Source organism: Cibotium barometz, chromosome 10 (genome assembly GCF_041138505.1).
Source record: "Cibotium barometz isolate CiBa-2024 chromosome 10, ASM4113850v1, whole genome shotgun sequence".
Taxonomy (NCBI): domain Eukaryota; kingdom Viridiplantae; phylum Streptophyta; class Polypodiopsida; order Cyatheales; family Cibotiaceae; genus Cibotium; species Cibotium barometz.
Genome location: NC_141055.1, coordinates 30915780 through 30939268, shown reverse-complemented (window position 1 = coordinate 30939268; position 23489 = coordinate 30915780). Strand labels below are relative to the sequence as shown.

General features: G+C 42.1%; 1 protein-coding gene across 8 annotated transcripts in view; it reads right to left on the bottom strand.

Annotated features, from left to right (window-relative positions):
* Nucleotides 1-17067: 17067 nt before the first annotated feature.
* LOC147634775 (putative amino-acid acetyltransferase NAGS1, chloroplastic) overlaps nucleotides 17068-23489 on the bottom strand; it is a 70599-nt gene continuing 64177 nt past the window's right edge. For 3 of the 8 annotated variants that reach the window (XR_015266796.1, XR_015266799.1, XR_015266797.1), the window contains exons 3-11: nucleotides 23044-23249; nucleotides 21833-21984; nucleotides 19220-19640; nucleotides 19008-19105; nucleotides 18779-18890; nucleotides 18383-18542; nucleotides 18227-18299; nucleotides 17644-18139; nucleotides 17068-17462 (exon numbers count right to left, since the gene is read on the bottom strand). Coding sequence is in view for 4 of the 8 variants with exons in the window: in XM_086803961.1 (XP_086660087.1) it covers nucleotides 18013-18139; nucleotides 18227-18299; nucleotides 18383-18542; nucleotides 18779-18890; nucleotides 19008-19105; nucleotides 19220-19640; nucleotides 21833-21984; nucleotides 23044-23249 (1349 nt within the window). In the remaining 4 variants the exon portion in view is untranslated. Of the gene's footprint in view, nucleotides 18140-18226; nucleotides 18300-18382; nucleotides 18543-18778; nucleotides 18891-19007; nucleotides 19106-19219; nucleotides 19641-21832; nucleotides 21985-23043; nucleotides 23250-23489 lie in introns of all 8 variants that reach the window. The other 5 variants (XM_086803961.1, XM_086803963.1, XM_086803962.1 and 2 more) reach the window with 3 other exon arrangements.

Genomic DNA, 23489 nt, shown 5'->3' with positions numbered 1-23489 from the left:
AGCTTACCAAACCCACCGTCATGCATTGGCACCACATAGGAGTGCCGGTAAAAGAAGATATTTTCGTTAAGAAGGTCTGCACTGGTTTTACAAGAAATGCCTCACCAATGTCTACATGGAGTGCTTGAAATGTTCTAGTAAGGCTTCGTAATGGTTGCTCCTCTGCCAAGTTGGAAGGAAAAATATCTACAACCCAAAAATAAGATCATTAAACATGAAAGATGTAGTTATCGTAATATCACAAGCCTCCTTCCTTCCCTATGATACTTACAGTTGTATGGGAATCGAGTTTGTTTACGAAGATGTATGTCTCGTGCCGTGTACACATGTTGTACAATGGCCACCAAGTCTCCATTGCTCGATTTTTTAAATCCCTCTAAATGACCCTTCCAATGAAGCTTCATCGCATCTCGTCGTCGAACTCGGTGCGGGGACCAATAGCAGTAGGCTGCAGGAAAATCCAAGCACCCTTGCGAAATGCCTCTCTCACCCAAGCACCATCATCGTCCCTTTTATTATACAGTGAGATCTCCTCAATCTCATCTTTTGGTCTTCTTCGTGGTGCAGCTATATCAATTGTGAAGCTATAGTAGTAAGATTAGGGTTGGGCAAATGAGATGAGAGAAAGAAAACGCGAAGATGCTACAGATTAGGGTTTTGGGCTTGATGGTTTCATTAGGGTCCGGCAAATGAGATAGAGATGGAAGAGGAAGGGAGGAAGAGTTTAATTTGGACGCTCAAGAGGAAAAGCGGACTTGAAAATGAAATTTTTGACTACAATGAAATTTGAGATGGGTTTTTGGGTGGAAAAGTGAGTTTTGGGGGGACAAGTGTAATTATTAGTAGAAGTGAAAGCCTAGTCCCCCTCCCTACAACCTAGTCTCCCTCCCTATATTCAAAGGAGACCAAATGTGCACAATCCTCTATTCCTATTGGTCCGTTGCTAATTACTTTCATTAGCAAAAGGCCCAAAATATGTTCAAATTTTTCCTAATGGGCAGGAAGGAGTGAACTCCTTACAAACCACATGCCTAGGAGCTTTCACTACCATGTTTCACATTGGGAATAATCCCTTGGAAGGGAAGTTTTATGAAGTTTCACTTCCTTCCTCCCCCACGAAAGTGTGGGAGGAAGGAGTGAACTCCTTACAAACCACATGACTAGGAGCTTTCACTCCCATGTTTCACATTGGGAATAACCCCTTGGAAGGGAAGTTTTATGTCATGCTTGTAGGCACATGTGAGAAGAAGTATTTTTTGGACAAGGATAGATGGGGCATAATCGATGCCAAATCAGCTGGGACTCAAGAATCGCTACCTTCAAGAGAGGTAAATGTTTTGATGGTGGAAAGAAGAAGAGCCCATGTCTAGCAAAGCCTCAACATAGAATACACGGGAGCTAGCCATAACCTAATGTCACATGAGACTTGGTGCACACTACAACAACCATCATTGACCCCACAAAAGCACGGGTGGAAGGAGTAAACTTGTTAAACAAACCACATGCATAGGAGCTTTCACTGCCATGTTTCACATTGGGAATAACCCCTTGGAAGGGAAGTTTTATGTCATGTGTGCAAGTACCATGCACAAAGAAACACTTCTTGGATGAGGATGGATGGGGCATAATTGATACCAAATCAATTGGGTCTCAAGAACCACTACCTTGCAACAACTAGCCTCAGGATAGGTACCGTTCTAATGACAAAAGAAGAGCTCATGCCTAGCAAAGCCTCAACATAGAATACCCATTCTCCAAGTAAAGAAGTGCTAAAGCTAATTGAGCCACCAAATGGAACCCTTACTTCAACCATGCCACTGAAAAAGAGGCCTATCCTTCATTAGGAAAAAACCGCCCCAAAGTGGCAAGGAAAAAAAGGCTACCAATGAAGTTGGAACCTCATGCTCAACCTTAGCAAAGGGTAAGGAAAACTTTGAGGAATGCATGGAACCCTAAGACCATATAGTCAAACCCACTCTAAACAAGAGATTCCCTTTGCATCCACTATAGAAGCTTATGCTACACTATAACACCCCACCAAGGCCCCACCACTAGTTACTCTATCGAGAAAGCAAGGAACTACTAATTATCCTACCATAGAGCTGACATCACTCCCCAACCTAGCTAGATGGGCCAAACACAAGTACCACAGCCTTGTAAGATAACAAGGGTACCCATCAAACCTCCTAATAATTAAATGTCAAAGAAAGCAACACAAAGAGTCAAATAAAACAGTGACAATGTAGCAAGGAGGAAAGAAGAAATAGAAGAAAGTAGGAGAAATGTGAAGGAGAGTTCCCGTGGAAGCATATATTAATCACGTAAGTGGTCCTCCAATCATTAGCTTTCTAGGTACATCTCAAGATGGGGGAGACATGGTGGGTGAAAACTTGGTCCATGGTAGGGCCCATCGCCCGGATCACTAAAGATCAAAAGACCACTAATAAGATGCACTTCCACACGCATGGGCTAACACCACACCTTCATATTTAATCACGGTCTTCTTACATGAAAAGATCAAGCACACATGCCTGACTAGCACCCAAATCACCATGTCTAAATGCATACAAATCTCAAAAAAGTTACATGCTTAAGTTGTGTATGCACATTCCTAGTTGTGTGCACACATGTTAATTTGAAGCTACACATGCACATTCCAAGTTGTGCATGCATGTTCCTAGTAATTGTGCACACACATTTCCATGTTAGTATGAAGATGTGCACGCATGTTCCAAGTTGTGCACGCACATTCCTAGCTGTGCATGCACTTTCCTCACTGTGCACGGACGTTTCTAGCTATGAACACACATTCTCATGTTTATATGAAGTTGTGCATGCACGTTCCAAGTTGTGCACGTATGTTTCAAGTTGTGCATGCACGTTCCTAGATGTGCATACACGTTCCCAATCTGTGCATGCACATTCCTAGATGTGTAGGTACCCACATGTGCATGCACGTTCATAGGTCTATCAAAAGATGCGCGTGTATGTATAGAGTTGCACATGCACGTGCACCGCTTCTACTTTTTGACCTACATACGTATGTCCCGACTCAAATACTATATAAGCTAGGCCCCTCCTCTCATTTTTTTACTATTCACTCTCTTGCTATCCAAACTCTTGCAAATTTTGCCAAAAATCACCCACACCTTCACAACCCCCTTCAATACTTTGTCAATTCCTCTCACAAACCGCCATCATGGCAACGGAAGCAAGTGCCTCAGACAAATCATTTGAAACTCTTCTACTCACACCCATGAAGAAGAGGAAGGCCACCTAGGTCCTTAAGCTCTTGAAGTACCAGGTGGCTCTACTACCAACTTGTCCCCACTTGGAGTGGAGCTGCTCAGAGAAGTTACGGCAAGCATATGCTACAAAGCCACTGACTTCTCCCCACTTGGAGTGGAGCTACTCAAATAAGTCAGTATGCATATGATACACATCCGAATCCAATCAAAGAATAGGGTGGGAGGACAATCTCACCTACCACACCCAAGAGTGCTACCAAGTAGCAAAGAGGCTTGAGGTTATGGCACACATGGAGAGACTAGGTCTCAATAGTCTGGCTTCTCTTCCCACACATGGGGGATAGACCTTAGCACTTATTTCAGGTTCATATCCTCATACGACACCCATCTCTACACAGGCATTGTCTGAGATGCCATAGGCATTGCAAGATCGACCTCGCAAGATCGCCTGGCCCTCACTCTAGGTGATGTCTGAGAAATCCCTACACCTGCCAAGAGCAACAAATCCATATCATAAGGTTAGTGGTGCACAAGGAATGGTCAAGGATGTTATCGGAGGTCCTACCAAAACAACAAGGATGGGGTAACGTGGATGACATCTCTCTCTTGGGCATGGTTACCCCTCTAGGGTGCCAACTATGCTCAGAAAGGCCTCCACCTCGCCCGCCACCCTCTTACCCCACAAGCAACAGCATCATCCTTGGAAGGATTGGAAGAAGGCAAGATCCCAGCACCCCCAATCAGTGGTGGGGAGAATAAATAGATGTTTCCCCTGACTTGGTTGGACCCACTGGATGCCCTCGATATCAACTAAGCAATTTGGATCCTAGAGCACAAGCAAAATCCCAACCCAAATCTTAATAGGATCACATATCGTGTGTGGACCTCTACCTAATCAAGGGTTATCTAGAGGAAATTTTCAATCGATGGTCAAGGGCACATGTATCGCAAAAAGGATCACAGCGATACAGAAGGCCACTACTTCCCAAAGCTAATCCAATCATGCATGACCTCATGGGGGGAGAAACCTATTTATTGGGGGCAGAAGGCCACTACTTCCCAAAGCTAATCCAATCATGCTGCATGACCTCATGGGGGAGCAACCTATTTATTAGCGGGCCATTGGCAACAACCATACCGGCGATCCTCGATGTTTGATTACTCTAGGTATGGGCTCTAATCCCAATGTTTTTGTTAGCATGACCTTTGCTTGTCTACATAATTCTCGCCATTTTGTAGCCTCTTTACTTGTTTGCATAAATGTCACCATTTTGTCAGCCTCTTTTTGGTGTGTGGTTGATAGTGCATTGAGTTTGTCACACTCTATGGTTCCTCCTGATATGACCTAGTGGTTAGACTCCCTTTGATGTTTTCTAGCCATTTCTATTATTACTTTGCGGCGGTCTTTTTATGGCATGTCCACCTAGTGCTTTGCTTACAACGGTTGACCTTTTTCTTCTATCAAAACAAGACGATTAAGCTCTGATCACTTGTGAGTGAGACAGGTTCTTCTATGTGACTACCATGTGATCTTTACTAGCTTTCAACAACAGTGGCAAATGAGGAACATCACGATGAGGGTGGGGAGGACATCAATGAGGTGATTGTTGATATAGTGAAGTCGACTGGGGGGCAAGAAGGAGGATCCTGATACATATGTGGTAAATTAGGTAGAGGCAAATTCTCTCCAAGATAACAAGCTATTTCTGTATCAAAATATTTATATGAATTGATCAATGACCCTGTTTAGTTATCCAATTGATCAATATCTATGTATGAATTGATCAATGACCCTGTTTGTTATCCAATTAAGTTGTTGTTATGAGTGATCAAGGTTGATATTTTCTTAATGAATTGATCTAAATTTTGATGAAGCCACTCATGATTATTCACAAGAAGTCTATTGGTATCCGCACAACAAGCAGCACAGTCTACTAAATCAAGTGGTTGCAGAGTGGATCATGAAGAAGGTTGTTAACAAAAATTGAACTAGTCGGGATGATAAGCTGCACTCTTCTCTCTATAGGCATTCCAAATAGCTTACAAGGTCGCCACTGATGATACTCCTTTTTCTTTTGGTTTATTGTCTGGAGCCAGTGGTCCCTACTATGAAGTTTGTTGTGTTCCAAGTCTGAAGGTGGTTTTTGCCAGGCTCTCTCTAGAGGGGTTAGTAAAGCATAGGCTTAGGCTTTCTCCAAAGGAGTTAGTAAAGTATAAGATTTTTCTCTAGAGGATTTATTAAAGAATAAGCTTTCTCTCTAGAGGAGTTAGTAAAGCATGGGTTTAATCAATTGATGTCATTAGATGAGAGAAGCAATTTTGATGTGTCAGGATAGCTAATGTCATATCTAGGGGGTGTCGGAAGCAATTTTGATGTGTCAGGATAGCTAATGTCATATCTAGGGGGTGTCGGAAGCTCCTTGTGAATCAAAACTCCAAGTTTGATGCAGGTGATCTAGTGTTACTGCTCACATGGGGAACTACAATGAATAATGTTAATATACAACTGCTTAGTTTATAACCATGCAAAAGAGTGGGGCGGTAACCATGGATTGTTTATGGTCAACCTTGATTCTATTTTGAAAATCTTTAATTATCCCTGCCAAAGAAGGGCACAAAGATACCTTCTGCTTTCAAGGAAAATATGGAGAGATACTTTAGTGCTCCTTGTTGTGAATTGAAACTCCAAGTTTGATGTAGGTGATCTAGTATTATTACTACTCACATGGGACACTACAATGAACAATGTTAATATACAATTGTTTAGTTGGTACGCGTGCAAAAGAGTGGGGTTGTAACCATGGATTGTTTATGGTCAAGCTTGATTCTATTTCTTAAATCTTTCATCATCTGCCAAACAAGGGCACAGAGATACCTTCTTTTTTCGAAAAGATGGAGAGGTACTTTAGTGCTATAAGGAGTACAAGATAGGTAGTCACCCCCCAATTTGATGAACATTCTTCATTTCAGATTTCTCACTTAATTGATGATGTTGACCCAAAAAACAACTTAGATGTCCAAGAGAGCCATGGGTCTTTTCCTCCATGCGTAGATGAGGGGAAACCAATGTCATGGGCTACCCTTCTTTATAATTAACTCTGTTGGGCAGAGATGAAGAACCTTTAACCCTAGTTCGCATTAAAAAACAAAGACTGCTCTAGCTATATAGGGTTTTCCTACAAGCCTCACCAAAATATACCTCCTTTGTTGGAATTAGGGTTGCAGGAATGCACACACAACTTCAAGAAGATGAGGAAGCTTGAGCACAACACAGTAGTGTATTATGAGTGCCAAAAATGAAAGATAACAAGCCCTAGAAGATAATGGGCGTATATACAATGCACGGGGGAAAAAACCTCCTAGTGAGGGAAAAAGTGCCCCGGCGGTCCTAAGTGTGTTCACACACATCACTACTATAATATGGTAACAAATCCCCCCTGGAGTGATGCGGTGAACAAGAGCTAGCACTCATGTATAGGGAAGTGTCTAGCTATGTGGACGAATCCACAAAAGGGAGTAAGCCCAAAGCTTTGCGAAAAGCTTCGAACTTCTCACGAGGCAGAGCCTTTGTGAAAAGGTCTGCAAGGTTATCCTGTGTTGGCACATAAGCCAAACTGATCTCTCCTGCAGAGAGTCTCTCCCTGACATAATGGTAGTGCACCTCAATGTGCTTCGTACGAGCATGGAACACTGGGTTCCGCGCAACTGCCAATGCGCTCTGACTGTCAGTGAAGATGGTGGTGGCAGATGGCTGCCCAACACCCAAATCAGCCATAAGGCGTCTGAGCCACACACACTCAACCGTAGCTGTGAAAGCTGCCCTGTACTTAGCTTCACAACTAGAAGTGGCCACAGTAGGCTGCTTCTTGCTCAACCATGATATGCATGAGCTTCCAAGCATGAAGCAAAAACCACTCGTGGACACGCGTGTGTCATAACAACCAGCCCAGTCAGAATCTGAAAAAACATGTAAATCTGGCGGCAATGATCCCCCCTTGGGATAAAACAACCCAAGATGCCGAGTACCACTCAAATAGCGAAAGATACGCTTCACTGCCTGCCAATGCTTAATGCCTGGGCTATGCATAAATCTGCTCACCTGTGAGACTGCAAACTGAATGTCTGGCCTCGTAATGCATACATAAATGAGGCAACCAACAGCTGTCTGATAGAGTGTGACATCAAAGTGATCTCCAGCATCATGAAGACTCAACTTCAAACCTGTCTCCATTGGAGTAGCAATAGGCTTGCAGTCTTCAAGGCCAAATCTCCGCAACAATGTTTCAATATACTTTGTCTGACACAAAGCAATACCTCCATCACACTGCTTAAATTGTATCCCCAAATAATGATGCAAATGCCCCAAATCTGACATCTCAAAAGAGGCATTCAAATCAGCCTTAAAATCAGCAATATGACTCTCATTTGGTCCTGTGAGCAGCATGTCATCGACATAGAGAGCAATGATTAGATGTACACCATCCACACGTTTAACATACAAAGTGCTTTCTGTTGGACTATTTTGAAACCCATGTGCAGTCAAATATGCATGTATTTTTTCATACCAAGCTCGTGGAGCTTGCTTTAAACCATATAAAGCCTTTTTTAACCTGCACACTTTGTTTTCCTGCCCTCTTTGAACAAAACCACGAGGCTGCGATACATACACCTCCTCATGCAAATCTCCATTTAAGAACGCAGTCTTTATGTCCAGCTGATGTACATTCCAACCATTATGAGCTGCTAATGCACAGATGCTACGAACAGTGGTCATACGACATGTGGGAGCAAAAGTCTCATCAAAATCAATGCCCTTCTCTTGAGCATAACCTTTTGCAACAAGCCTAGCCTTATGGCGATCCACTGTGCCATCAGGCTTACGCTTCAATTTGTATACCCACTTAGTGCCAATGGCCTTCTTGCCAGGGGGCAAGTCACATAAAGACCATGTACTATTCTTCATAATAGCATCGTATTCTGCTTGCATAGCAGCCATCCAATTTTCTGAACTTTGTGCCTCATCAAATGAAACAGGCTCACTTTCATCGCACATACTAGAAACAGCCAATGCATAACAATCTGACGCATAAGAGGCACCATGAGAGCCAGAACGAGTGCGACTAGACAAAGGGGCATCCAACTTGCTGTCACGCAAAGTCTGCACCAGCCATCTAGGCATGTTCCTAGAGCCCTCAATCTCTTGTCTCTCATCCTCAAGTGCATCATGCACATCTGCATCAGATATAGGCTGATCTGTGCCATCATTTAAAACCTGCATAGGCTGAAAAACTGCCTCATGAGGTATTGCACTTGACTGTGCACCACTGAAAAGAGGCAACAATGTATCATAGACATCACGTGAGCTGATATCTGTCTCCTTAGTACATGAAACCAAGGGCTGAACTGCATCTTCCACAAATACAACATCACGGCTAACCAAAATGCGCTTTGTCTGTGGATGATACAAACGATAGCCTTTGCTCTCAGCACTATATCCAACAAAAATACATTTGACAGCTTTGTCATCCAATTTTCTGCGATGTTGCACAGGCACTAATGCATATGCCAGGCAACCAAAAACACGTTTAGTACATAAGTGGCACACATGACAGCCTCAAGCCAAAAACCATGTGGTAGACTTTGACTCTTAACCATACATCTTGCCATTTCCATGAGAGACCTGTTTTTTCTCTCAGCCACACCATTTTGCTGTGGTGTATACGGCACTGTACATTGGTGTTTTATCCCACGCTCAGCCAGAAATGCATTAAATTCTGAAGACATATACTCCCCCCCTCGATCTGAACGGAGGGTGCCCATCTTACTTTCTGACACATTTTCAGCCATAACCAAAAACTGTTTGAAGCACAAAAACACTTCGGACTTTGCCTTCAAAGGATATACCCATGCATGCCTGGTAAAATCATCAATGAAAGTCACGAAGTAAAGGTAGTTTCCAAATGATGGAGTTTGCATGGGACCACAAACATCACTGTGAACAAGCTGCAATCTGCGTTCAGCTCTCACTGATCCATCTTTGGGAAAGGAAGCACGCTGCATTTTACCCAATATGCAGCCCTCACAAACATGCTTGACAGGTGCCTCAAGCTTAGGCAAAGAAGACACCATTTCAGATTTCTGCAGGCGCAGCAAACTTGCAAAATTCAGATGACCAAAACGTGCATGCCACAGTTTTGCATTTGAAATAGCCTGCGTATCCATAATAGCACATGCTGAATCCTCTACACATTTGCCATCCATATTGAGCTTATACAGCCCTCGACATAGTGAACCAGATGCTACAATGATGTCACCACAAGAGAGATCATGAACAGTACATCTGTCATCCACAAATTTTACAACCAAACCTGTTTTGGCAAATGCGGAGACTGACAGCAGATTCTTTTTGATCCCTGGCACATACAATGCATCAAAAAGTGTAAAGGTGTTGCAATTTGCAGCATTCAGCACAATCTGTCCAACTCCTTTAACGGGATAAGAGGAGTTATTGGCACAAGTGACAGTATTCCCTGTGGGAGCAGACTCAAGGAAAGTGAATAAACTGCGCTGCGAGGTGATATGCTTAGTGGCACCACTGTCAAAGTACCATACATCTGAATCTACTGCAGACATACATGTGTCATGCAAAGATGGGTCATAACTGCACTGCGCATTGAATGCCCATTCTGTATCTTGAACAACATTAGCAGATTCATTGTTAGAAGGAGAGGCATCTGCAACAGCCATACCAGCCTCTTTCTTCTTAGCCTCTTTCGCAGCCAGCTTAGGACACGCTTTGATGACATGATCATTTCCCTTACAGTACTTGCAAAATGTCTTCTGTTTGTCACCCTTCTTCTCATCTTTGTCTTCCTTCTTTGGTTGCGCAGCATTTGCAGATTTCTGCTTACTAGAAGAAAAGCCAGCTTTACCTTTCCCGCTTCTCTGACTAGCAACGAAAGCTTGATCTGCGACACGCATAATATTCCTGTTTTGCCTTGACTGGTCTTCTTGCAGCAAAACAGAAACTAACTCCTCAAATGATAAGGCATTGGGATTGCCTTTCATCATCAAGCGAAGAGTGGAAGCAAAACCCTGATAAGAATCTGGTAGACCATTCAAAACAGTCTGCACAAGTGAACTGTCTGACAGGATTTCATCTGCAGAAATGAGCTGCTCTTTGAAATCCTTGATCTTTGTCAAAAAGCTATCCATAGAATCACCTTCGTTCATATGCTCACTCTCCAACTGTTTTCGGAGGTAAGCAACACGAGCCTCATTTCTTGCCTGATACAATGTGGCAAGTACATCCCAAGCATCCTTAGAAGTCCTGCAGGAGCGTATATGTGGGATAATGGTACGTTTGACAGACAGCGCAATCAAGACATGAGCCTGCGCATCTCTACCATCCCAACGAATCTGCTCTGCTGAAAGTGGTGGTTCTCGAACAGCTGCTACAGCACTTGTGCCTGCACCATCATCAACAGTACCTGTTTCTGATGTGTTTGCAGCATTCCCAGCCACAATAGGACGTGCATCAATACCCTGCACAATGTTCCATAACCCCTTTGCTACCAATACATGTCGCATCATATATGCCCACAATGGATAGTTGGTGCCATCCAACTTATCCTCAGCAGCCAACATGCGGAATACATCATTGTTGTCAGCCATGGCCAATGACTATACTACTAGATGTAAATGCTGTCTGTAAGAGGTAAACCTGTATAAAATTGACCTGTGCTATGTAGCACAGCCCAAAACAGACGAATGGGCACCTGTCCTGCAGATTTTAATCTTGACAGAAAATCTGCACAGTAGGACGATTTTGCCTGCGCAGTACTTGGAATACTAACCTGCAGACGCTCGTGAAACCTTGTCGCAATCGGAGGAGATGAAGCGGCAGGTGCCGGTGATGCTGCCCGGGAGGAGGAAGCCTGCTCTGATACCAATTGTTGGAATTAGGGTTGCAGGAATGCACACACAACTTCAAGAAGATGAGGAAGCTTGAGCACAACACAGTAGTGTATTATGAGTGCCAAAAATGAAAGATAACAAGCCCTAGAAGATAATGGGCGTATATACAATGCACGGGGGAAAAAACCTCCTAGTGAGGGAAAAAGTGCCCCGGCGGTCCTAAGTGTGTTCACACACATCACTACTATAATATGGTAACATCCTTAATACGCCTCCTTTGATTGTTACATCTTATGCTCAATAACAAAATCATAGTAGTCTGTCAAGTGAAAGTGAAGACTAGCACTGCCACAAATACTAAAGCATGGAAGGAAATAGATGAGAAGGAAACAATAGAGAAGTAGGATCTTTTATGATGACTCGAGAGAAAAGAAACAAGGACACCAGCATCCCTCTCACCTCTACAAGGGGCCCCACCCCCTATATACAATAAAATACATCTTTCCAAAGTATGGTACACGTATCCAAGTAGAGAGTCCTACCTTGGGACATTATATGCAATAGCCTAGTGTTTGGCTAACTAACAACATGTGTCTCACATCTACTAGAGAATCCTTACACCAAGAAAGGCATATGATTCCTCTTGAAGAATTAGAGCCTTAGCTGAAGAAGAAAAAATGGAAGCTATGAGGGAAAGAGGCCCAAAACGAAGAAGAAGATCATGACAAGTGAAAACATGTGGCCAGTCCTTGAGCATTTTAAATCCTATAACATTGGCAGCATGACAATCGTTTGCCTTCTTAGAGCCCATGCTCCAAAGGAAGGAAATGAAGGAATGTCTTATGATGGCCCTGCATAAGTAAAAGAAGTATAGCAAAAACTTATTGGCGACAAGGTTCAGCTATGAAATTAAGCATACTGATTAGGTATCAACCATTGTCATCACGCCCAAGAAGAATGGGAGGCTAAGGGTAGTGTGGACTTAAAGAATATCAATGGGAGGCTAAGGGTAGTGTGGACTTAAAGAATATCAATGCAGCCATGCACAAGGACCACTACCCCTTTTTCTTTTTTTCTTTTTTCTTTTTTTAAGAAATAGATCTTTCTATTAGTTACTGAGAAAAATAGCATAATGGATAAATACAAACTCAGCTCGATAAAGGGAGAGAGAATTAAGAAACTAAAAAAGGGGAAGGATGCTCTTATCCTCCGGCTAGCAACTCTGGGAGGAGAAGGCTATCTCATAATATGGGGGTCAGGTCGGAGGGGAGTGGGGGGACAACCACACAAGTGATCTATAGTGCCAAGTGGGCTCACCATCATTGTCAATGAGAAAGGGACCATGATGCCAGATCCTCAAGATGGCCTTATCATGAACCACTACTCCTTACCTTACATACATTGGAAAGATTCACCAAAGGTTTTGCAGGTTACAACCAAGTGCCTAAAGATCAACACAAGACCGCATTTACGACCATGGGAGAGGCACATTTTTCCCTGCTCCAACAATATTTTAGTACTTGAATTGTATGTCCTTCTAGGATTATCTACAAAAATGGTTGAAAGTGTTCATAGATAACTTATGTGTTATTCCAAATAGAAAGACCATCTTAGGTGCTTTAAGAAAGGTGTTCTAAGGTGTCAATTGTATCGAATATCCTTAAACCCATTGAAATGCCAATTTTGGGTAAAACATGGAGATATATTAGAACACAATGTGTCCAAAAATCTGATTTTGGAACTGCCTCCACCCACAAACTACAGGGAGGTACAACATTTTATGGGACACATTGGGTACTATTGATGGTTTATTGTATTTTATGAGAAAATTGCTAAACCATTGTATAGACTTTGATAGTCTTTGAATGAACTGAAAAGTGCCAAGGGAATCATGATGAACTGAAGAGTGCCTTAACAAAAGTGTGCCATCTTGAGACCTCCTAATTGAAGAGTGCCTTGGCAAAAGTGCCCCCATCTTGAGACCACCCAACTGGGAATTAATCTTTCATGTGCCTATTTATGCTTCAAACTTTTCCATTGGATGTTTGTTGGCACATGCAAGCAGGGGAATACAAGCTAGATTACCCTAATTGTTTTTCTAGTAGGTAACTCAATGGCGCAAAGATGAACTATGCAACAAAGTGAAAGAGAAGGGTTGGCCATGGTATGTGCTATGAAAAGTTGCAAACATTATTTATTGGCCAGCAAATTTTGTGGTCTTTGAGCACGAGGTGTTGTTATACCTTGTGTCAACAACAATCCTTGCACCATGGGAAGAATTACACTATGGCTGCTTTTACTTCTAGTATTTGACTTTACAGTCGTCAGAAAGGGATCATAACATGTTTTAGCATGTCACATGTCATAAATTCCTAATGGTGGTGAGCCCACCCCATTGAATTGATGATGACCTTCTACATGTGCATGCTTAGAAGACTTGTCTTTTTCATGTGTAGTATCACCATGGCTGTGCTAATTGACCAATCTCAGTAGTATTTCCACTAATATCCAGAGCAGCACTCAATCATAACACTTCACCATTGGCCTTAATATGTTCTTTGTGAAACTTGATTTTCATCTTCAAAACACACAAAGAGCTTTAGACTGTGAAGTAGGTATATACACAAATGGTAGAATTTATCAAAATATATTCTACCATATTTGTGCATATATATCAAAATATATGTACACAAATGGTAATATATCAAAATATATTGCTTGTCTCCAGTTTGTGTTTCTAGCCCCTTTTCATCTTGGTTAGCATAGATTCAAGAGGCACATCATCCTCTTCCTCCCCCTTCAACTGTAGCAAATCTTTCTACTTTGTCATAATAGGCACTTCTATACTCTTTGCCTACCCTCCTATTACAAGACAAGCATAGAGCATGCATAGTATTGCTATATTGTAGTCAATAGCAATTATATGACGATGATAGTTACAAGACAGTTATAAAACTGTTGATGCATTGCTATATAGCATGCATATATACTGGGCAGTCAAGGATGACAATTGTTAAAGTTGTCAAATATGCAAAAAGACTGCATTGATTTTCTCCCTCTCGTTTGGCAATGTGGAGAAGAAGTTGTAAGTTGTGTTTAATATAGTGTTAACATCTTCATGGGTGTCAAGGAACTTATGATTTGTCGTTGGGTGCCTGAAGTGTTATGGGAGTCTCCATCTTTTTGTTGAGAGAGCAAAACACTCGTGGTGGGCAATCATATTTACATTATGGTCAGCACATTGGGCCTTAAAATCTACAATGCTGGATTTGGACTCAAATATGGTTCCTTCGCCATGAGTGTACCACCTTGAGTGTGTGGATTTGGACTCAAATGATGGTTCCTTCTCCATGAATGTACCACCTTGAGTGTGTGGATTGCGGGTTACATCAATTTATTGGTCTTCTCTTCAATATATTCTATTAAGCACAAGTTTTCCTACTGGCACTTGTCACTCTTTCTAATATCTTCTCTAATCTCCTATATTATGTGCCAATAACTTGATTGTTATGCGAACACAAATGTCTTTCTCTAGGTTTAGTGGCACTAGGCACTCGTTCTAATGTCTCCTCTAATCTCCTATATTATGTGCCAATACCTTTATTGTTATGCGAACACAAATGTCTTTCTCTAGGTTTAGTGGCACTAGGCATGGATGTGCTTTTACAATGGTGTTTGCACAAGGCCTAAGGTAGTCCACTAAGTGTTCTTGTTCCTCCTAAGCTACTAGTTATCTGCCAATGTTGGGTGTTGAAGAACTTGTAAAAAAAGGGGAGTCAGGTGTCCGAAAGAAGCCCAAACAAACTTTCAATTATTATAAATTATTTTTAGTGTAAAGAATAGTTAGTTGCTTCAGTTCTTTTTTAAAGAGAGGGATTAAAAACTTCGTTCACTCATTTTCATCACTTGAAAACAATGGGGGTAGCTATGATCAACGAGAGTTGTGGAGGGATTTCAAGGAAAACAATAGGATAAGGGAACCAAAATAATAACTTCAATGTTTGTTTGGGAGAGCTTAATAATTTATTATTCTTCTATACTTATTAGTCCAAGACCAGTATGTCCACAATTACCACTCAGACTAGAGCTTGTGAGATAACTTAATTTTGATGTGATAAAACTCCTCTTTGTTTGTAATGATAACCTTTTTACTACTTAAAGGGTTTAACGTTTTAGAATAGGATGTACTAGATGGGCCACTAGAAGAGCAAAGGAGAGGGGATTAGTGTATAATTAAATAAAGTGCACCCTTTTAGCCGATCAAAATTGATTAGGGAGACGAGATTAATGTGTAAAGTGCAGCCTTTCAGCCCATCAAAATTGATTGTAGAAGAGGAGATGTCCAGTTAGTATCCCCCCCATACCATGTCTCTGAAAAGCTAATGCTGAACTTTCCATTTGCCACAAGGTAGATCACACGGAAGCAATTATCCATGGAAAGAAAAGCTGCATAGAAATATATAAGGATGACGAGGACAACGTATTTTTAATTTGAGCTCACGTAGTAGACAGGAGTATACAGCAGTGTAATGCTATTATCGTTGCCTCTATTGAGAAATATTTGGTTCAAATCTACTTTTAATTTCAATACACTGCCTCACAATTTCTTTATTAAAATTTACATTAACGATCAAGAGTCAGGCAGGAGAACCCCAGCTTTAACAATAAATAAGATAAATCATTTTAGCTCTCTCTCTCTCTCTCTCTCTCTCTCTCTCTCTCTCTCAATTAAAAAACAACTATTTAATGATGAAGAGTCAACCCTCTACTTGATCCCCCCTCTCCCCTCCTCCCTCTCTCTCAATTAAAAAACAACTATTTAACGATGAAGAGTCAACCCTCTTTTTGAGAGAACAGATCAGTAATAAATAAGACACATTTTAGGTGGCTCACTCGCTCTCTCTCTTGTTTGAGAAGGGTATGTTCTTTTCCAATGTAAGGAAAGGCCATGGGGAGGCCTTTCCTTAGAGGAAAATGGGGAGCTGGCGCTAGCCAGTGACTCATTTTCGTAGGGAAAGGGGCCAACCCATGGCCTTTCCCGACCATCATGGTCTTGGCGAGTGGAACAATTTTTTTACATTCTCCTTGTTGATGTGGCAAATTTTTATTACCTCTTTGAACATTCTATGTGCTGACGTGTCAAGGTTTTATTGGCCTTCTATTTTTTAACATTCTCTTTGCTTGTGTATCATCAACTCATTTGCTTTCCTTAGTAAAATTCCCACTGTTGATGTGTCAATATCCTATGGTGCATTCTAACAAAAGCTTGCTGATTTGATGGCTGGGATTTATGTTCCCAAGACCCAAGACCATGATGAACGCATCATAAAAAACTGTACTCTCCAGTGTGCTTGTTCCCCTTACCGCCCCCTCACTAACAGGAAGTTTCTGAAAAGAGACTTTCATGGAAGAGGGAGCCATTGAGAGACCTTAGCTAAACCCTGTGTACACTGACACAATGCTCTCTCTGTTGTAGAAGGATATGTCAACATATCTTTGCTGAGCAAGGTTTTGAGGCTAGGTGAAAAGCCATGGACAATAGCTATTATTAACGACTGAGGAGCATTTTGGTCGGTACAACTGCTAAAGTCGGACATATGAGTTTATATCGACAAAGTGAACATAAGGTGGCACAACCTGTTTTGCCTTCTCTCTCTCTCTCTCTCTCTCTCTCTCTCTCTCTCATATACACACACACACATTCAAGCATGTGCATGAACAATGCACATATGATCATGTATGTGTGCATTCGACCATGCATATACGATCATGCGTATGCATAGCACATGTTTTTTACTAGTTTAGACTATATTACAAAGTCTTGAATGCCTTGCGGAGTAGCTGTGTTTCACAATGTTCATAGACAAACAAGTCAAAGGTAATGAGTACAATAACCAAAGACAGCATTGAAAGAGAGCTTTCAATATTACAGATGGTTTGCAAAGTTCGAAAAAGTGTAGTTCTCTTTGCATGTAATACAACAAATGTAATCAAAGGAACTCCATGGTCTTTCGTGTACTCTTTTAGTTAAGCTAAGTCTCACCTTACAAAGTGAAGCTCTCACACAATTCATTCATTTATCCATGTGTGTTCTAGGTCCACTAATATATCTGCATCTGTAAGTAATGTGTTCTCCGTGAGCCCTCCATCCCAGCATACTGTCATATCTGTTTCTCTCTCAAATTAATCGGACCAGCTTTTGATGTCCAAAAATTCAGCAGAGAGCTGAGTTTTTTTATTTCCACCTGAATAGAAGAGTGTAAAAAAGCACAAGCTAACAAGGCTTGCAAAAAATACCTGTCATTCAAGAATGTACCTTGAATGAGAGAGCAGTAAAAATTGCCCAAATTGGAAAGTTAACTGTAAACAAGCTTGGGAAGGTGAAAATCATTGCACTGTAGTTCTTGCATGTTGCCATGGATATGCATACACCAATTACAACACCAAAAGTAAAACCCCAAGGGTTCCATAATCCCACCTTTAAACCTAGGAGCTTTGGTGACAGAGCCTCATCAGTGCTTTGGTAACAGGCCCATCTGCCAAAGCTTGAATATAATGGCGTGCAGCCTACTGGCTCTTTAAGCCTTCAGCCAGAATATTCATTAAAATCGATTCTTCATCATTTCTGGTGCAATAATGCAAGCACACATTACTGCTGCTTGCATTGCATTCATCTCTGCTGTAATTATGGCCTCTTTGGATAGAAAGCACAAAAGACACAAATCTAAGGTCCAAAGGAACCCAATTTTAAAGATGGGTCTCAGGGGACACCACCTTTAGCAAGTTTTTTACAAAATTGAAGGATGAGGTCTATCTAAGCCTTAAACTTAAAGTTTAGGTCGAGCCTTCAGTCCTGATCATTGGACACCAGCTCTTTGATATAGTATTTTGATCCACGTGCAAGATCTATTCTGGCCCGCCTTTGCTCTGGAATGCAGTCGAAGGTGCATTGGGAAAACCCTCGCCTTACAAACCTGGCAGAAAAAGAAAATCTCGAGTAAGAAAACATGGCACCCCCTTTGTCTATGGTTTCGACATCAATCAGAGAAGGATAATAATACCAGTCAGCAGTTCTAGTGGTCAGTAGGAACAGTTTCTCCAGCCCCATTTTTACTGCCTTGTTTTCCATGTAATCTACCCAAAAAGATAACAATAAAACTCTCTTCTCAAACCAACGCTTATCTATGGCTAGGATCAACAACAGAAGCCACATTTACCAAGCAGCTTATCCCCCTGACCGTGGCCACGGCATTCAGAGGAAACGGCAAGAGCAGCAACTTCTGCACATTTTTCCTCATTGAAGGGAAAAAGAGCTGCACATGCAATTATAGAGGCATCCCTTTCCACCACTATAAAGAACCCAACTTCTTTCAATAGCTGCACATACACAACAAAAAAATTGCATGAAAGCTTAGACTGGAGCTGTCACAGCCTTACTGGCTCCTCCAAGCTATAAGACATCAGATGGGAGTCTCTTACCTGTTCACGAGTCCTCTTTATAAGAACCCCACTTTCCGACCTCTTTAAGGTGTTGCAAAACCAGTACTCTAAAATCTTTAAGAGAGCCTTAATGGCTCTTCAAAGCTATAAGACATCAGATGGGAGTTTTTTACCTGTTCACGAGTCCTCTTTATAAGAACCCCACTTTCCTCCAGAGGACGAAGTAGTTCTTCAATCCTAGGCACGTCACTCACTTCAGCTGCTCTTGTGCCTTCATATCGATCACTGTTCAGGAAGAAAAAATCCATGTGCTGTAAGCAAGGTATAATACACCACCACTGAAACCACTTTCAGAAAGTTTGAGAACGCAAATTTCTTTGTAGTATAGCCTCATGAGCTTGCCTGGAAACCATTGTGCCAATGCCATCTCTCGTATACAGTTCCAGGAGTAATACACCCTCAATCGTGGCATCCAACAGATGCACTCGCCGCACACCACCCTAAAAGAAACACTATAATATGATAAGGATGTCCATCTGGAATAATTTTGATGAACCATGTTAGAGAGCTCAAAGATTAGTTACAAGGTACAGAAGGCAAAGGGCTTCCATTACCCTGCAAACAAAGACTGCAGCTGTCAGCTCGGATAGATAGCCGTACTCTCTTGAAAGCCTTTCCTCCCCACCAATAGCCAGTCCCTGCCCTCTCTGTGAAACGTCCCCATTTCCATTAATCGTCATGCTTCCATTGTCTTTGATGGAACTGTTCACTCTACCATTGACAGGACTGATTTCCTTTGAATTTCTTAATTTTTTTAAACCCAGACTCTTCACATAGTTGATACCAGCAACTGCCTTCACATAATTTGCAGCTGTTTCACTTTGTTCTGCCCACTTCCTGATAAGCTCATCTGCACCTTGAAGTGTCATGAATCTAATAAGTCGCCCATTCTCATCCAGCAATGGACCATCGAGAAAACTTATAAGCTTGTCTGCCTGAAGTTCTCTTGCACATGCAGTTGCCACCTCATACGTGCTGGAAATCAAGTAAAAATCAGGTTAGCAATAGTGTATATATGACATTGAAATTTCAAGTATATTGTGTCTTTTGTCATCCTTTCTTTAGCACCATCCTTAATTGTACTTACTAAGGCAAACAAGAGTTTTGCTGCATGCTCATTGCTATCATCTACAAAAACAGAGGCATTTGGTGCTTGGTTTATCAAAAGCTCTACTTGTGAAGTTTCAAAACAGAGGAGAAAACTCCCGGGTGGTAGACGAATCTATGGTCTCGCCGCAGCAAGCCCACCAGAATTGCCAAGATGTGAGGCTCCTGATCATCTCCCAATGGATGTCACATGCAAAAGAAGCGTCCCACTGTACCTCAAGCACCTGGCTGGACACCATGACGTCATCCACTGATAAGTCAGAGTGAGTGCTTACCATCTTCTATGTGGCGGGATTTTGGACCACTCTCCAACACCAGAGCAACCATGCCTCACGTGATGGAGTGCTCACTTTAGTGGTCCTCAGTGAAAAGGTGCAAACTCCTCTCCAAGAACTGCTACACTGCTGGGGAATCCTAGAGACAATATCGCAGGGACTCCTAAACAGTTGGGCAATCCAAGAGACAATATCACTGGGACTCCCATGCTGCTCTGCATCAATGGCAGGTAGCCAGTCCAAATCATTCAGAACCACAGAGTGAGGAGAGTGGAGATGGAAGCTCAAACCATGGTGAGTAGGTGCATAGACATTAAAGAGAGAGAGAGATGCAATAGAACTCAAGTGAGACAGATTGCACATGAACACAATGATTGTATTACGAATGATAATTCTCTTTATGTACAACGCACTAAGGCCTGATCTTCTGACCCTTACTAAGAGGTGGTTCACACCAAAAGACTCCGACTTCCAACAGTTGTCTCGGCTATGAGATAACCATGTAAAGTGTCTGCCCAAGAAACGCAACCGATTGTCCTGATATTTGAGAAATCACCATCATGCAGCTGCTCCAAAAGCTAACATTCCGGTCACGCTTATTAGCACCAAAACCTACAAAGCAACTTCTCAACAAATCTCAATGTCAATCACCACCTGATCCAAGTCCTCAGAAAAAAGTGTTACTAGTGTAAAGCATCCTCCTCTACAAGATCTAGCAAAACTGCCTCTGTAGAGAACACTCCCAATCTAAAATCTAGCCACCTATGAAACTCCGCATATGGCCCGACATATGCCTGCCGAGGAATGGATCAAACAGAAACCCACGGCTTCGCAAAGTTGACACATGAACAATGTAATCACCTGTACCTCCGGGCACTAGTATGCTTAGACCAACATCCCCTTGCCTGTTGGGTGCCAATGCTTGGTCCTCCCTGCTGTGGACACCTCCATGTGGAACATACTCCAAATAATACACCCTATGATACACCAAAGAAAACATTCCGTCCTTTTGTTTGACCAGCTACTAGCTACCATCAAGTCTCCAATGAAACCTCATTTTTTGGCACCACCTCCACTTGACTTGTCCTCGTGTGATACCATATGTGAAGAAACCACATCTTGCTTTGACCAACCCTTCGAGGGCTGTGAAGAATCCTCTGGATGTGCCTGCCTTACCCCGCTGCAGCCTCTATGAGGCTTGGTTCGCACAATCCTTGCCCAACCATTGCTGCAAGCAGCAAAAAGCACATTCATTTAGGCAAAACACTCTTTCATTTGAGCAGAGGACCGATCCTGTGCACAGACAAGCGCTTCCATACGTGCCATTGCATCCATGACAAATAGCCAGTGATCAACGAGAGAACGCAAATAAAGACTTCCCCAAACCTGACCTTGTGCACTCATGGAAGCTAGGGGCTCTACTGTATTCAAGCAATCAACACACACAAGTTCTAGAAAAAAAAAGGTTGTCAATTCCTTAGGCTAGTCCTAAGCTTTCAAGCTAAACTTGCAATGGTTCTCAGCCGTATAGTGTCCACATATCCCACCGGTTGACGTCACCACCTGCACTACAGAACCACTTGCGTGCAAATCTAGCTAAAGCAAGGTTAGGCATGACACCAAAGCCCTTGTGCCTACGTGCTGGGTTTTGAGAGTATAGAGAGAAGGGATAGCAATGGAATCAAACACAATGCACACAGAATAGCCATCTCTTGTATGAGCCTGCACCTAAACACTTTTTTCTTTCTAATTTGTAAAAATTCCAGCGGTGTATAGAGCACATACTTGCAATTGAGAACCTCTCCAGAACTTGAATAGCCAAGGTTGGACAAAATAACGATACAGTTGTCCTCTAGCCTCTTCTTTATACGAGCAATGTCCAGCCTCTTCACTTCTCCAGTTGCTCCATAGTCAACCCCGTCAACGACACCTCTTCGCTGTTGAATGGACCAATAAAAATCCATCTTATTTCCGATTCAACATTGTTGAAAGATATAACTGCAACTCTACAAAGAAATATGTTAAACAAGCCTGATAAATTCAATGGAGAAGACATAGTCAGCACTGCATTTCGCACTCTAGGATGAAAAATGTTTCAGGAAGGAAATCAAAGCCTCATAAAGCTTCAATTCAGCATATCATCTTAAAGTTTTCATGGGCAAACCCATAAATGAGTGCAACTTGTATCATACATCATAAGCACAAGTGGCCATTATTTCAAAACAAACCATCAAAGGACAAGCTCAACCCCAAAGTTAAACCATTGAAGTTGCTTGCAATTTAAACCTCTCAGTGACTATAGAGAATCTCAGCCTTGCTAAATCCAATGTAGACCTCTCCCATCAGTCTGGCCAAAATGAATGTCAAAACATGAAGTTCATTCTACAATGGAGAGTGCACTCACCTCGCCAACAGAGACCCTGTGCTCTATCTCAACAGACCTCATTCACCACCGCAAAGGGAAGGCGCCATCACTTGGCATTACAAGTCCCTAGTGTGGACCCCCCCTCCCTGCCTCCCTCTTTCTTTTTACTACTTCCTACGTTTTACCTTAATAGAGATTTGGAGCCCACTTGCAAGCAGACATTCTGATTTCTACGACTACATGGATCTTTTCTTGTGAAAGAAAAAAAAGTGTATGCAAAATGAACGGAAAGAAGGCACAAGTGGCTATAAAAATAAGGGCAGCCTTTTAGCCTAAGGTTACCTAGGACAAAAGCTCTCACATAAGGAAGTTGAATGAAGTTGTAATGTGCACCTCTCTTATTCATTAAACATCCTCATATGTGTTACGGCTACCTACACCTTAAGACTCGTTATTTTGGAGTCACTGGAACAATTGTTATGCTACTTATAATTTTAACACTCAGTTACACAGTGTGTGGTTTTGTAATTTTGCTCCACGACCGAAGAAAAACTACTTCTATTTAAAAACAATGGGGGCATCCCTGACTAGTATAGAAAAAGAGAAGGCAAAGCTAAGGTAAGCTGTGGACCTTTGCAGCAACAAAGTTGCCACTCGCAACACCAACCCCAACATGCCACCTATCATTGTCACCATGCCGACGTAACACTGGGATAGAAGGTTGAGAAGAGAGTTTTGCTTCTATAGCTAGTCGAAATTTTCCAGCTACCTCCATAGAGGCCTCCAAGGCCGCATCATCTGTAATTCTGTACGATCCCACATATTTAGGCTTGTGACCTGCAAAACATCAAGTTCCCAAAGGTAAAGTAATTTTACGGCATTACTCTTCTAATCCAACTGAAACTCCTAAGATGTCAAACAAGAGCCTACACCCTCACACAAACAAGCGAACATGCAGCAGATTCCCCAAAACAAAATGCAATTCCTCCATGAAGCGATTGTAATATGATATTACAAAAACATGAGCAACCTTAGCTTCTAGAGAACAGAGCTGCGCAAATGGAGTGCACTAGTGCA